Source organism: Rhinopithecus roxellana, chromosome 6 (genome assembly GCF_007565055.1).
Source record: "Rhinopithecus roxellana isolate Shanxi Qingling chromosome 6, ASM756505v1, whole genome shotgun sequence".
In the NCBI taxonomy this organism is placed as follows: Eukaryota; Metazoa; Chordata; class Mammalia; order Primates; family Cercopithecidae; genus Rhinopithecus; species Rhinopithecus roxellana.
Genome location: NC_044554.1, coordinates 53065289 through 53081204, shown reverse-complemented (window position 1 = coordinate 53081204; position 15916 = coordinate 53065289). Strand labels below are relative to the sequence as shown.

The 15916-nt window shown below is 45.6% G+C and overlaps 1 protein-coding gene across 1 annotated transcript in view; it reads right to left on the bottom strand.

Annotated features, from left to right (window-relative positions):
* Positions 1-258: 258 nt before the first annotated feature.
* Positions 259-15916, bottom strand: part of PARP12 (poly(ADP-ribose) polymerase family member 12) — a 39966-nt gene continuing 24308 nt past the window's right edge. The window contains exons 7-12 of the mRNA XM_010356278.2: positions 14164-14305; positions 10794-10890; positions 5175-5250; positions 3797-3927; positions 2723-2874; positions 259-1399 (exon numbers count right to left, since the gene is read on the bottom strand). Of these exons, the coding sequence (XP_010354580.1) occupies positions 1074-1399; positions 2723-2874; positions 3797-3927; positions 5175-5250; positions 10794-10890; positions 14164-14305 (924 nt within the window). The 3' untranslated portion in view covers positions 259-1073. The remainder of the gene's footprint in view (positions 1400-2722; positions 2875-3796; positions 3928-5174; positions 5251-10793; positions 10891-14163; positions 14306-15916) is intronic.

Here is a 15916-nt window from a genome sequence, read left to right as displayed (position 1 = left end):
GATTCAGTGCCTTATAAAAGAGGCGCTTACACCGTGTGGGGTTACAGTGAGAAGACCGAATCTATGAGGAAGCAGGAGGTTGGACTTTCCAGACTCCAAACCTGGGAAATAAACGTCTGCTGTTTATGAGCCGCTCAGTCGATGGTGTTTCGTTACAGCAGCCCAAATGAACAAAGGCAAACCCTGACTCTCAGAAAAACGCCTGGCACCCAGCAGGTGCTCAATCCATAGACGCAGACAAATGAGCTTCAGTCTTCATCCGCTTCAGATAAATTTTCTTTTATTTCCATACTCTTTTGTGACATGTGTGGCACAGGTATTCAATCTCATGGGGATGTTAAAACCCACATTCGGAGGGTGTCCAGTGTGCTTAGGAAATGTGGGTTTGGGCACTCACAGGCCAAGCCTGGGGTCCTCGGGGAAGCTACTCCTCCAGGTCACCTGCCAAGTGGATGTGCTTCCTTGGGCAATGGGTGACCCTACCAGGACAAGGGGAACCAGCAGGGACTCGATGGCACCACACAGCAGCCACCTGTTCTGACAATGTGACACAGACCAACTAATGCCAGAGCCCAGCAGAAGCCACAGCAGAGCTGCCTGGGTTGGTGTCAGAGCAACAGGTGGAAGTGACTATGCCACCCCTGGGCTGTCCTCCACCAGTGGCTACTGTGTCCTTCTGGTAAAACTATGGTGCCATGAGACTGAGAAACCGAATCACTGCAGAGACAAACTCATAAAAATTAAAACCAATCCATAAAATTGTATCTAGAAACTCTGTCCCTGGTGCCAATAAGCAGCAAAGTCAACAAAGAGTAAAAACTAAAACTTCAACACATTATTAAAAAGCAAAAACTGGACTCAACTACAACCACTTCTGGTTAGTCCACTAGTGAGCCCAAAAGTGACTTAAAAGTAAAAATCATTATTAGCAATAGATTAATAATATAACTTCATTGAGAGGTCAACATTAAATGAATAGTTCATTAAAAGTTTTCTGTTTAAAAAGAAAAGGAAAGGCCCAAATAGCCATTTCAAGGCAGAGCAGGTGAAAGGCCTGGAACACTCCGGTGCACTCACTGTCGGCTGCTGAACAGGGAGCCCAAGGCCAGCAGGATGGAGGGCGTGACCGAGGACTTGGAGGAGGTGGTGTACTGGATGAGATACTCCGGGTAGACCTGGTGTTTCTCAAAGATCACAAAGATGGATGGGTCAGACATGCTGTTCACACAGCTATCATAGAAGGCGTTGTTCCGGCCCTCCTTGGCTGGGGGGCGGACAAAGGAGGCATTGCCCCTGACGAACTCGCCCACCAGCACCCGGGCCAGGAACATTGTGTGGGTCTGCGTGTCAGATTTGCTGTAGTGGTGGGAATACGCAGCATCTCGGGCAAAGTAGCTCCCTGAAATGACACACAAGGGCTCAGTTGGGTGCCCGGTGGAGGGGCCCGCAGCCAGGGTGGGTCAGCCCATTCCGGACAGCGTCCTGGTGATGTGCATAACCAGGGGCCTCCACTCTTCCACCCTGCATCTCCCTCCCTCCCTCCCTCTGTGCCATGTCTCCACTCTCCCTCATGAAGTCATATGCATCAGTGACACCAACACCCTTCTGAGTGGCAGCATCTGAGGAGTTACCAAACTGAGAGAGCAAACTCCTTTCAAGTTCCAGATCTGCCCCACAAAACCTAAAGGCCTCTGGACACATCATTACTTAATCCCCAAAACCTCAGATTCCTCAGGCATAAAATGGGGCTGTTCAGCCCAACCTTACAGGGTTGTCATGGAAAATGAATGAGATCCCATATATGGAAGCAGTCTGAAGACTCCGGCAGCCCAATGCATAGAATTATGAGCCTTGTCAAATGGAAACCTGAGTTGGAAGCTGTCACCTATACATTTTAATTCACAAGTCTACCACTGGCTGCTGTCCATCTTGACCCCATGCCATTGCTACCTCAGACGGGAACTGACTGATGGACCTGGAACATGGACTGCTGGGCAGAAAATGTTCTCAACTTGGTAAGCATACTGTGGTTACAGAAGATAATGTCCTGTTCTTGGGATGTGTTAAAGGGTGAAAGGAGACAATATATGCCACCTACCTGAAAATGGTTCAGAAAGAGAGAGCGGGAGAGAGAAAGAGAGAAGTGGCAACATGTTAAAACCAATGAATCCAGGTAAAATGTACCCAAAGAGTTTTTCTTTACTATTATTATTCTAATTTTCTTGAATTTGGAATTATTTCCAAAGAAATAACATTTTAAAACTTTCTTTGGCAAGTTTAAAAATAACTAAGACGACAAGAAAACACTCAGATAACTCACAGGATAGCTAGAATACATGTTTACGTGAGTATCTCTGAGGGTTTCTGGTATCTGTTCTAAGGAAATCAATAGTACAGGCACAGTCAGGGACTTGATCAGGGCTGGGAAGGTATCCCCTCTCCTCTCCCATCTCTGTCACCATCTTCCAGGGCCTCTGCTCCACAGGGAAGCAACACACCAGCCCAGGCAGGCCACCCTGCCCACAGCTGGGGTCAAATTCCTGGTCATGCCCAGAGAAGCAAGAGCAAGGAGGTGGCTGGTAGCCATGCCCAGGTACCACCACACACAGAGTTTGAACCTGCTCATTGGCTCAGGCTGGTCCCCTCATGCCCTCTCGCAGTCTGTTCCTACGCAGGGGCGAAGCAACACGGGTTCTGCTGGTGGAGACCAGTCATGCCTTACCCTTGCCATAGGAAGTGCCGTGAACACCACAGACCCGCCAGTCAAAGTTCTGCTGGCAGATGGCATCCACGAAAATGGCGCTGGTGCCATGGAACAGCTGCCGCTCGTCCACGGCCTTCCCTCCATTCTGCTTCTGCATCTGTCCTTTTTGCCTAGAATCACAGAAGAACGTGTGCTGGGGCAAGAGTGTGCCGGCCACCAAATACAGCCGGCCTGATACAAAACAACACATTTTTCCAAAATTCCAAAAGTGTCCTGAGACCAGGAGATGCAGGTCACAGGCTACCCAGACTAGGCCTGTGAGGCTCCAGCCACAAGTCAGGGTGTGGGAAAGAAGGGGGATCGTGGGAGCTGGGTGAAAACCCTCCCTCCGCAGCCCCAGACTGCAGCGGCTCCCTGGACTCCAAAAGCAGAGCAGCCCTTGGAAAATGGGTACCATTTTCCCCAACCCCGCCCCCACCTTGCCCCTGGATGGAGTTGAGCCCTGGGATGCTGTAGGAGAGTTTTGAGGCTGCCAGTCAGTGGGTGCCCATCCTTCTCCTCTCTGTTCCCAGACTTCATCATTGTGCACAGAGTACAGATGACACTGCCCCAACCCCATGTGGGGACAGGTCAGCAAGACCCAGGCTGCTATGGTGACCTGTTGTAGGATTCCTCCCCACATAGACAAGTGAGTGGGTGTCCAAGGACAAGCCAGTCCTCATGCATGAACCTAAGACCCCTGCTCTCCAGCCACAGCCTTGTGTTCCTGGGGCTAAGGGTGTGGTGGGCTGTACCGACCCATCCCACTGGTCTCCCGGAAGGCAGAATGGAGAAGTGAGAGTGCTGGCTTTGCCAGTGCTCATGAACAGGATCAGGTGGTATGCTCCGGGAGGCCTCGGTGCCCTCATCTCTACAATGGGATGTGCTACCACACTGCCCTGGGGGAGTGGATGAAGGACAGCAGACACACAGCTCCCAGCACACGGCAGCCCTGTCGCTCTGCTTATCCTGGAAACCCGGGCCACATGCGGCAATCAGCCCGCAGTGTGAAGGGACAAAGCCGCCAGCCACCAACAGCGAGCCCCAACGCACCACTGGTAGACTTCCCAGAGGGCCAGGTTCTGTACTCGCTCAATCTTCTGAACAAAGTAGAAAGGCAGCGTGCGGTTAAAGAGGTTCCAGACCTTCTGATACTCTTCCGAGGAAGAACTAAGGGTGATCTTCTGCAAGGGGTAAATGTTTTTAATGCATTATCGTCAACGTGCAGAATATAAATCAGTCCCTTCCCAAGGCTTCTTGTAAACATTAGAACTGCAGAAGCACAAATGCCCAGACAGCAGCAACCACATTCCCACCTCCCCTGATGACATGATCTCTCCAGGCACAGGAGACAATCAGTCCTCATGAAACTTCATTGATAGGTTCTTGGAAACTGCAATTTTAAAGTAAAACAACAAACTGCATGCCATAGGAACTTAACTCTTATGTCAGTCAGCATAGGGGAAATCGGTTTCATCAGACGGTATGTTGTTTCACTTTGAGTCAGTTTCCAAGAACCTATTGATGATGTTGAGGATTTACTATGTTTGCAAATTGTAGTCACTTTGCTCCTCATCACTGTGAAACCAATCTAAAGGACAGATATGTAATGCTTAAGCCACCATCCTGGGTATCCCCTGGATGTCCCTGCTCTTTTATTTTTTGTCCCACACAGGCCAAAGACACAGGTTGGACTACATGGTCCAAGGACCACAGAGTTGTTGTCTAGACAAATGTGTTGAACCCCTTCAGGTTCTCAGCACTTCCTGCCTGCACTGTTGGCATCTGTATGTGCCTTGTACAAGCTCAGTAAGTCCTCCCAGGACAGGGACCATCATGTTGTAAAGCTGAGTTGCACAGTGCTCCGCAGTCAGCCAGCCGGCAGACGTCACCCCAGGTGCCTCACGCAGACGGGCACCATCAGATGTGAGTCTGCGTACTCTCCTGCACTCAGCACAGCTCCCACTGGTCAGAGCCCCTCAACAAGCTGCCGAACTCACTGTCCATTCTCCTGTCTGCTAGTCGTGAATGTCTTCCCTCCTGACAGTAACCCCCCTCCAAATGTCCATCAGACTCAGGTCCTCCCCAGGCTTCTTTTCCTTTTCTCGCTTAGTAAAATTGGTATTTATTGGTTAAGCCCAGCCCAAAAGCTCCTTATTTCTGCCCTTTCTAGCAAGTTTCACAGCTCATCCTCCTCCTTCCATAAGGCAACCGCTCCCCTCAGAGCCACAACCATCTCTTGGGCAGTGAAAAAACAAAACCCTCTGCAAAAAAAACAAAAACAAAAAGCCCACATCTGTCACTGCCCTCCTGCCCCAATTAGCCCCAGCCTTACAGCTTCTTCAGTGCTGAGGAATAGCAGAGTCTGTTCACACATACCCACCTCTACAGAACACGTTCCTGTTCAACCCCAGGAACATGCGTCCCCTACCTGAAAGCCTGGGTCTGGCAGGGCAGAGGAGTCCCAATAGTCTGGGATGCTCTTCGGGCCTGGAAACTTGGTATTGCTACAAAAATGTAAACAAAAACACGTAGACATTTTATTCTTACACAACACAAATCTACCATAGGTGGTCTCTGCTAGCCAATATCACCAGTCTGGAGTCTCAGCGTATCATATTTTAAGAGCAGGTAGAAGGCAAGGAAGAATGTTAACATAATACTCACAACATGAGAGTACTTTTATCTTTGCCTATGTAGCCAAACAGTCCTGAGAGATCTATTTCTCACCTGTGTCCCAACTACCACACAAAAGGGACAAAAGGGATGGAGTACACCGGTTAAAAGAGTACACACAGGGCCATAAACCTTTATCCACAATTCTGAAATTCTAAGAGCTCTAAAGACATTATTTTAAGCCCTCAATGAGGTATAATTGACATTTTAAAACTTTTTTTATACAGCTCAGGAAAAGCAGGAGAAAAAATGAAATAAAACATTTTTTTAAAAACCTAAGTGACATCAAAACTCATTTGGCAGTAGAAATTTGACTGAAGTTAGTAAGAGGCCATTGTGGTCTGTATCTATCCTTCTTAAACTGACTATGCATATTCTTTACTGCAGAAATACTAATGTGCTAAAATATAAAGTGTCACGTGATACAAGCATCACATTATCTTTCTAAAAATAAATAAATAAAAGCGGTTCAAAAGACATATGGCTCAAGGGTTCAGGAACAAGGACTGTGAAACTATAATTACAAATCATTCCTATTAAATTTCAGAATACACTGTTCTTTCTAAATAGATCTACCTTCTGTTTCTGCTGGCATGAAACATATACCTTCATCCTGAGCCTCAAAGCACTCCCACAAATAACTTTCCTTGGAAAATGGCACAGTTCAAAAATAACTAAGCAAGGTCCTACCAGCAGCAAGAATCAGCCAAAAACAGACCCACAAAGACTTATGATGCTGAAATTATCAGACAGATTACAAAACAATTATTCCTCCTATGTTTAAAGAAAAAAAAAAGACAAACTTTAAAAACATATGTAAGGAACAGGAAACTATAAAAAGACCTGGAAGATCTTAAAAAGAACCAAATAGAACTTACAGAAATGATAAGTACAATCCTTAATAATAAAAGTGCAGTGGACAGGCTTAACAGCAGATTAGACCAGCTGGAGGCAGAATCAGTAAGCTGAAAGATACGTGAAATGCAATTGTCCAGAATGCGACCCACAGCAACAAGGAAATGGAAAATGCAGGAAGGAAGTTAAGACATGGAGAAGAGTGAGAACTGGAATATGATCAGAACCTAAGTGAAGCTCTAGGAGAGGAGAGAGAACACAGTGGAGGTAATTTTCAAAGAGAACTGACGAGACGCACCAATCCGCAGCTTAAGAAGTGCGAAGAATCTCAGCCATGATAAATAAAAAGCACATACCTAGACACACTTTAGTGAGGATGCATAACTCCAAGACAAGCAGAAGTTCTTAAAGGTAGCCAAAGGAAAAAAGAGTGATTACTGCCAAAGCAGCACCTGTTAGATCAACAGGCAATTTCTCAAAAGCAACAATGGAAGCCAGAATACAGCAGAGTGGTCATCACCAATGATCCAAGAGAAAATCCCTACAACCTGAAATTCTATACCCAGTGAAAATTTCCTTCAAGAATGAGAGCAAAATAAATACATACTGGCTGGCCACGGTGGCCCACACCTGTAATCCTAGCACTTTGGGAGGCCAAGGTGGGCACATCACTTGAGATCAGGAGTTCAAGACCAGCCTGACCAACATAATGAAACCCCATCTCCACAAAAAATATAAAAATTAGCCAGGCATGGTGGCGCACACCAGTAGTCCAAGCTACTCAGGAGGCTGAGACAGGAGAATCACTTGAACTCAAGAGGCGGAGGTTGCAGTGAGCCAAGATCATGCCACTGCACTCTGGCCTGGGCGACAGAGTGTAACTCCATCTCAAAATAAATAAATATATACATACATATTCAGACAAACCAAAAACAGAGTTTTCAACAAATCTTCATCGAAGGCAGGCTTGTCCATCTGCAGCCCGCAGGCTGCATGTGACCCAGGACAGCCTTGAATGCGGCCCAACACAAATCTGTAAACTTTCTGAAAATATTATGAGACTTTTTTGTGATTTTTTTTTTTTTTTAGCTCAGCTATCGTTCGTGTTAGTGTATTTTATGTGTGGCCCAATTCTTTTTCTTCTAATGTGGCCCGGGGAAGCCAAAAGATTGGACATCCCTGATCTAAAGTAATCTGAAATCTGAATAATCTAAGGTAAAAATGTGAATACATTTAATGAAACTTTCAGAGTACAAAATAACAGTGCCTCTTGAGGTTTAAAAAAAGTTGAGAGGAAGGCAAAAGGAAGAAAAGACAGGAGGACAAAGACAATGATTTACTTGTATGTAAGTGAAGAACATGTAGTTTCTACCACAGCCTTTAAAATACATATATACACAAAAAAAGGTAAGAAAAGAAAAAATAAGACCCAATCACATGAATGAAACATTTTCATGGAGGACGGGCAACATGGTGAGACCCTGTCTCTACAAAAAATAAAAAACATTAGCTGGGCATGGTGGGGCATGCCTGTGGTCCCAGCTACTTGGGAGGCTGAGGTGGGAGGACTGCTTGAGCCCGGGAGGTGGAAGGTGCAGTGAGCCATGATCACACCACTGCATTCCATCCTGGGTGACAGAGTGAGATCCTGTCTTGTAAGTAAATAAATAAATAAATAAATTTTACATGACATTCCTGTATTATAACTTCCGAATATGGGCATTATGTTTTATGACTCCATTAATTGTGTACATAGAAAAGTTGTTTCTGAAAATGATCTACCCTCAGATTCCCAGTTGGCCATGCAGGCCCAAGCAGACTTGCTGCTGCAGTTAATGACAACCAGCTGCTGGCACATGGGTCAGAGAGAAGAACTGAACTCTTCATCTGTGTGAACAGTGTGTGACACTCCGCTTACAGGAGACCCCAAATCACTCAGATCTTAGTCTGAATCACTTTTAGTTTGGACATTTGGCATCTTCTTCTTCTTGTGGCCCCCTGAAAACTAAATTAGAATGACAACAAGAGAGATCTACTCTCAGAAAGCAGAGAGACTTTTCCAAACCTTGTCTAAAGTAGGCTTTGTATAGGAAAAGAATAAAAAATGACTTCCAGAAACAGAAGGGTCATAATCAACCAAAACTCTAAATCCAGAATCAGAGACTGATACATTTAACTAAAATAGTAAGAAATATATCTTTATGGTAAAATACTTCATAGGCAAAGTCAAAAGGCAAACAACAAACTAAGAGAAAGTATTTGCCATTTATATAACAAAACGAGGGCAAATCTCCCTAATGGATAAAAGGCTCTTGATATTTAAGAAAAATATCAGAAAGTTGATAGAAAAATGAATAAAAGACCAACAGTCCACAGAAAAAGAAGCAAAAATGGCACTTACATGTTAGAAATAATATTCAACCTCACTCCTAAGAGAAAGCAAACTCAAGTCCACTGACCCATCTTTTACCCCTGAGAACTGCAGAAGCTCAAGAGCCTGACAATTCACTCTGAGGCATCTCATGCATCCTAGTGGGTGTGCATAATGATTCAAGCCCATGGAAAGGAACTTGGCTGACTTTCTAGGACTCTGATCTAATAGGATACCTCCAAAATGTGTGGGTTTTTTTAATTAAAAAAAAAAAAAAGAGACAGAGTCTCACTATGTTGCCCAGGTTGGTCTCAAACTCCTGGGCTCAAGTGATCCTTCCATCTTGGCCTCCCAAAGTGCTGGGATAATAGGTGTGCACCACTGCACCAGGCCATACCTCCAAAATTCGAAACAGCACATACATCAAATGGTTCCTCACGGCATTATACTTTGTAATAGCAAAAGACTGAAAACAACACAAACATCCATGAAAAGGGGACATATTAAGTAAACTATGGTACATACATATTAAGGAGAACCAGGAAAGAAGAAACAGATTGAGGAAGTTAATGAACTGAAACAAAGTGATTATCAGGATCTATTTTTAAGTGGAAAAAAAAAGGGTATAGAACGTGGATAGCATGTTCCCTTTCATGCAAGAAGAGAAGAAAATACTTTCATATGTGTGTATGCAAATGCTTATTTTTGCAAAGAGAAACATAAAAAAGAAAAACCAGAAACTAATGTTACCCACAGTGGGAACAGGGCAGAGATAACAGGGAGGACGTTACAGACTACAGAGAATACCATTTTATATAGGTTTGACTTTTAATCACGTAAAAGTTTTTTACACAGTCAAAAACAATAATAATAATTATTTTTGAGACAGGGTCTCACTCTTGTCACCCAGGCTGGAGTGCAGTGGTGGGATCTCGGCACACTACAGCCTCGACCTCCCCGGGCTCAGACGTCCCTCCCATCTCAGCCTCCTGAGTAGCTGGGACTACAGGAGCATAGGCTGGTCTCAAACTCGTGGGCTCAAGCAATCTACCTGCCTCAGCCTCTCGAAGTGTTGGGATTACAGGTGTGAGTCACTGCACCCAACACAAAAATAAATTTTAATTTAAAAAGGAAAAAGTAAGGCACATTCCCAGGAAATTATTTTGTTAGGTCTGACTCACAAGGCAGTTTCGTGGACTGATAATACCTTTCTCCTCTATCTTGTACCAAACTCTTTTAAAAATGACCTTTGCATGCTTCACAAAACAAAAGAACCAAAAGAGACATTGTCAGTTCTCCATGAAATAGACATGAGCCAGACCTCTCCGGCCAACAGCAGGTGCAGCCAGCTACCAGCAACACTGCCTAAAATCCCAGCACTGGCTGTGGCAAGCCCAAACTGTATGGGCACTGTGGTCCCTCTCCACCATGGAGGCCACCTTCCTCCAGTATGTGGCTGTGTGGTTTGGAGAACACTGACCCCTTCCTCTCAGTTCCACTCCCATCCCACCTCCCCAAGCCTAAAATAACACCAGTGGTTGAGATGGGGTCTGATCAGTGCAAAGCACAAGAATTTCCCCTCATCTGGTATAAGAGGTTTCTCTCCTTCCTTCTAGGGGTTCAAAGGCCATAGGCTAACCTGGTGGCTCCTGGTAGCCATCTTGGGACTGAAAGAAACTCACCCTGATGAAGCTCGCCCATTAGTGACTGCAATATCTGTCTTTAGAGTTTTGGTATTCTGTGATATTCAAATACTGAAATACATAGGTTTTTACTGGTGTAATTCCATCATTATTTCATCATTTCAACATTAAAAAAATTCAAGTCTATGACTCAATGATTCCATGGAAAAGACCAACGGATGGGTTGGCTTCAAGTCTAGACTCGCCTTCAGAGTCCGTCTTTTCCAGGGAATCATCACAGATCACAACAGGCAGCCTTCTAATTATGCATCACAAAGCTTCGACCCACAGGATAATTCCCACTCTGGTCCAACTAGTAGAAGACAAACGGTAAGAGTGCGAGAGCACCTCGCTGAACAAGCCAATGAGTGCCCGCATGCTGTCTGAGGCAGGTTTTCTGTCGCTGCGGCAGAGCACACCCCAGCTGATTACATCCTAAGTACCAAGCCCCCCCACTGCAACCTACCAGGTTTGCATGGTCGTCACATCCTGGGGAGACACATATTTGGGTCTGCGGCAAACCTTTTTAGTTGTGCCATAGACCAGGTTTTTCTGAATGAATGCTGGAAAAAAACATAACCAGTGAAAAAATATATATATACATATACATACACACAGGATGGCAATGTTTTATAAACACAAATTAGACAGATTTGAAAGCTTACCCAAATGTGTAAAGCCCAGAATCAGTCTGTTAAAAATAAGGCAATTTTACACATTTCAAATATTCATAAAGAAAACAGGTATCCTTAGGAGACTGGGTTTAATGAATAGAGGAATGATTAGTAATTGACATATCAATTATACATGAGTGCTTTTAAATTGTTCCTTCCAATCTTGTTTAAACCATTATTTTGCTTGGCAATTTTTCCCAGCTTGGATATTAAAAAAAGGCCTCAGCCCAGCCTGAGACCAAACTACCACATCTTGAGTTAGTGGGACTGAGAGTTAATGTAACTTTTATGACTTTGTTTTAGTTAAACTATGGCAGTATTCATCAACCTTTCTAAACCAATAATATCTTTAATAAGCACATTTCTTGCTTCCCCACCCTCAAGAATCCCATATTCATCCTGAGGATTTGGGGTGGGGGAACTGGCCCCTCAAGTGGAAAAATAAATACCTAGAAGGATTTGTCATGTCTCTGCCTGCCAAGAAAACCCTCTCAAGTCTTACTTCCTTTCTTTCTTATTTATTTATTTTATTTTTTTAAGAGATGGGGTCTTGTGCTTTGTTGCCCAAGTAGACCTTGAACTCACCGGCTCAAGTAATCCTCCCACCTCAGCCTCCCAAGTAGCTGGAACTACAGGTGTGTGACACCATGCCCAGCTAATTTTATTTTCACTTACAAAACATTTTAATATTAAAAATTATAGATGTCCAAAATTAGCCTTACTGCACTTGAGCATAAACTGTATGGTTATCCAAGTGTGTGTCTCTTAGGTTGCAGCTGAGATGGTCACCATTCCTGGAGGTCCACCCACATTCTCATTCAGAGCCCAGGATCCAGATGCAGCAACCATGACCCCTTCTGTTACCCACCACTCAGCCGCCCAACAAGACCATTCTCACTGGCATATTTAAATGGGTGTTACTGGCCTACCGGCCCTCTGTGATGAATCTTAAATGGCTTTCACTGGTGAAATTAAAAGTGAGCCAAGATATGTGGACTGGCTAAATGTGTCAGACACATTCCCTACCCTTCTATGGACAGAGTAAAGTGAGGCCTTTTCCCTAACTTACCCTTCCAGAGGATACCCTAGGCTACAGCCTGTCTTTGGGGGATTCTGCCCCGTCTGACACCACCTAACAGGATGCTAGAATTCTGCCTCTGGAATACTGCCATTTGCCTTGAGTGAATCATTTACGACAAGAATCCCTAAAAGGGCAGAACTGAATCATCCCTAAACCTTCAAAACAACTCATTTGGGCTATTTTGTGTGTGTTTTAAGTGCACTTGCTTCCTAATGTGTGTGGCAGTCTGCTTTGAGACTTGCTTTATACTCAGTAGTGAAGTTGTGGGGGAAGAAGCCAATTCATCTCAAGCTTCTTTTGTGGATACTGTTAGAAGAAGAGAGGGGAGGAGAAGAGGAGAAAGGAGGAGAAGGAAGAGGAGGGGGAGAAGGGGAAGGAGGGGGAGAAAGGGGAGGAGAAAGAGGAGGAGGAAGAAGAAGAGGAAGACGATGAATTGTCCCCACTCGAAAGAAGAATTATCCCCACTCAAATGGGCTTCGGTCAGTCTGCAGGAACTATCAACTGCACGTGTGTGCTCTTTCCCATCCCTATCATGAGGTTTTGTTATGTCCCCAGGGTGTGGCCTAGGTTGGGAATGATAAAGGTGGTATCTGACATTTCTGATCTATCTGTTTTGATATTTTCCAGATATTTAAAAGAAATATTCCAGACTGCTGTCAGCAGCAGTTAGATGCGTGCTTTCCACACAGTCCCAACCTCTAGGGCAGTCCTGATTTGATTAACTTCTATGCTCTCACTGTCCCCTTTCATGCACTGGTGTGCGTCAGGCTATGGAAAGCAAACCAGACCACATGTGGCTGGCGCTATGCAGCAGAGCAGAGGCAGTTCGCACTCTAGAGGAGAACTTCTCTGTAAGGGCATGTTAAGGGGGCAGTGATGTACCCTAAGCAAAACCACAAGTGCCACAAAACCAGAAGCAAAACCAAGGCCAGAAACAAACAGCCAAAGTGGTTTCAGGATAATTCACCAGATACTTTGCTATACTCCACATAGAATAAAGGTCTACAAAAATAAACAAAACCATAACCCGTGTTTAAAGGAAGGCCCACTTACTCCCTTATAAAACGCTGAACATTCAGAAGGACTCAGAGTTTAAAATGTGAAATACAGGCAAAACGGAACTGAAAAAAGCGAGACCGATACACTCACATGGAAATGGCTTAAGAGAAACTACAGCAAAATTAAAACTAAAAAAAATTCTCACAAATCAGCTGCTTGGAGGAACTGGCCAAAGGGTGGCCTATTTCTGTCTGTAAGGCAACCAGGAAGAAACATTTCAGCCCCAGCCTCAGGACACCATGAGTGCATGAAAATCTGCTTCCCAGGGACTTTTAATTACTCTGTGTCCTATCATCCATTAAACCCATCAACTCCAAAGTTGCCTACAGAAAAGATGGCAGCAGGCTGGGCGCAGTGGCTCACACCTGAAATCCCAGCACATTGGGAGGCTGAGAGGGGTAGATCAATTGAGGACAGGAATTCAAGACCAGCCTGGCCAACATGATGAAACCCTGTCTCTACTAAAAATACAAAAAATTAGCCAGGTGTGGTGGCTCATGCCTGTAAGTACTCGGGAGGCTGAAGCACGAGAATCACTTGAACCCAGGAGGCAGAGGTTGTAGTAAGCTGAGATCGTGCTATTGCACTCCAGCCTGGGTGACAGAACGAGACTCTGTCTCAAAAAAAAAGATGACAGCAGCACTGCTGCAGCAGGGAGTGAAAAGGCAGACACTGCATGACGGAGCTCCTCGGACACCTGTCAGGGACTCAAGCTAGTCCGTGGGCACAGCAGGACAACCACCCTGCATGCATGCTGACCCTGCTTGTCCTCCACACTTGGGGCTCCTGCCCCTCCTGGGGTCCATTCTCCTCACACTCTCGATGCAGCTCTTCTTCCACTGCACAGGGCCAGTGTCATCTGTCTCCAGGTCTGTCTCCCCTTCTACACAGGCATACCTTGCTTTTCTTTCCTGTACCTACCCGGGCCCTCAGTGTGTGCACATGGCTCCTCCAGGGTTAAGGTGTAGGGACAGAGCCAACACAGGTAGGCTCTGCTGGGCGAGGGCAGGGGCACAGGATACCTTTGAAATCTAACTCGTAGTTGTGCTTTCCGGCCTGGAACTTCAAGGTGGCTGCCTGGCCGTCAGACCCCGGTGTGCAGTAGGCCAAGTAGGCCTTCTCCACGTCGCTACTGCTGACAGTGGTCACAGGGTGCGCTGTGCCCTGCGATGGAAAGCCAGACACTTTATGAAGGCAAGAAACCACGTGATGAGGAAAGACGCTGGTGGCACCCAAGCCACATTTCAGAGATGCTCACGGCGGACAGTCCTGTGGTGGGGAAGAGGGAGACCAGGGAGCATGGTATGGCAGGAGAGGGAGGCACAGAACAGAGGCAACATGACTCTCTCCTGAAGCCGCCCTAGCAAAAACAAGGCAGTAAATATGGGTCCTGCTGGGCAGGATGACAGGGATGGGTGCAACGGAGAGGAGGGCACTCAAGTCACCTAGGACAGAGGACACGACAGTCACTCAAATGCCAGCAGAACAGCAACAGTGACTTCTCAAGTGCTGGTTGACTGGACAGCCCAAGCCAGGCTGCTCTTAGCCGTCTATTCACGTTCCAACCATCCTTTAATCAGAGCTCGGTCCTCTTCCTAGAGGTTTTGTTCTTCTGGTCCCTGGGAGCATTCATCTATTTTTTTAATTATCCATTTCAATCCCTATTCTTCCACAATTACCTACAGGAAATCTCATAGCTTAGGATGGACTGAGTTTGAATTCTGGCTCCCAAACCTGCTGGCTCTATAACTTTGGCCAGTTACTTTAACCTCCCTGAGCCTCCGTTATCTCAAGCTTATAACATGAATAATAGTACTTAGGCCACATTCATCCCTTTACACAACAGGACTATATCATCCTCACAGGGCTGCAGAAACCATTTAAATAAGACATGCAGAGCACTTAGCACAGTGTCCAGAACAAAACATAACAAATGTTACTATTATCCTCACTGTTCTTACTAAATTTGACATTACATTGACAACTAAAATTAAAGTTATTGAACCTATAACCAACTAACTCCCTCTGTCCCTATCAATTTTCCTGCTCCCGCTACTGCTACCATCCTAGTCCTCCTAGGTCACAAGCTTCAGGTGTTACTAACAGAACAATGAGTGAGACAAGATTCATCCATGCCTCTGGGCAACTGAGTCCAGCAATGGAGTAGGGTAACAAAAAGTACGCAGATGTTTCAAAGCCTCAAGCACAAGGTCCCACACAGGTCTCACGGGTGCTCTAGATGCTGACAGGGTTAACGAAGAATGACCAAGGAAGGGTGAGACCCAGCAAAGGTTTCTTGGAAGAAAAAGACACCTGAGTCAGGGCCCAAGCCCGAGGGATGACAATGAGTTGGCCCATGAGAACCACGTGGGGTGGGTGTTACAAGGTATAATGGTTTGCAAAGCAGCCTCCTAGTTTACGGTCTCATAGTGGTGCCTAAGTTTCTCTCTCTGAACTCTGTCCTCCTTCAAAACCAAGCCACTAAGCTAGAGTCAGGGAGGAAGAGGACATGGTATAAAAATCCCTTTCTGACAACAAGGGGAAAGGAAAAGAAAACAATCCCTTCCCTTTGGGCCTGAGAAAATGAAGCTCTGAATCAGGGAAACAGAGAGGAGAAGCAGCAGTCAGATGCAGGCGTCCTGCCCCCACCCCAGGCCTCCAGTCAAAATCCCTGCAGATGGGTGGTCACAGCGGGAGGGAAGATGCAGGTGGATGCGCATAAAGCAAAAAGTAAAGAGTTATTTTGCCCTCAGTGGGAGGTTTGGAAGAAGAAAC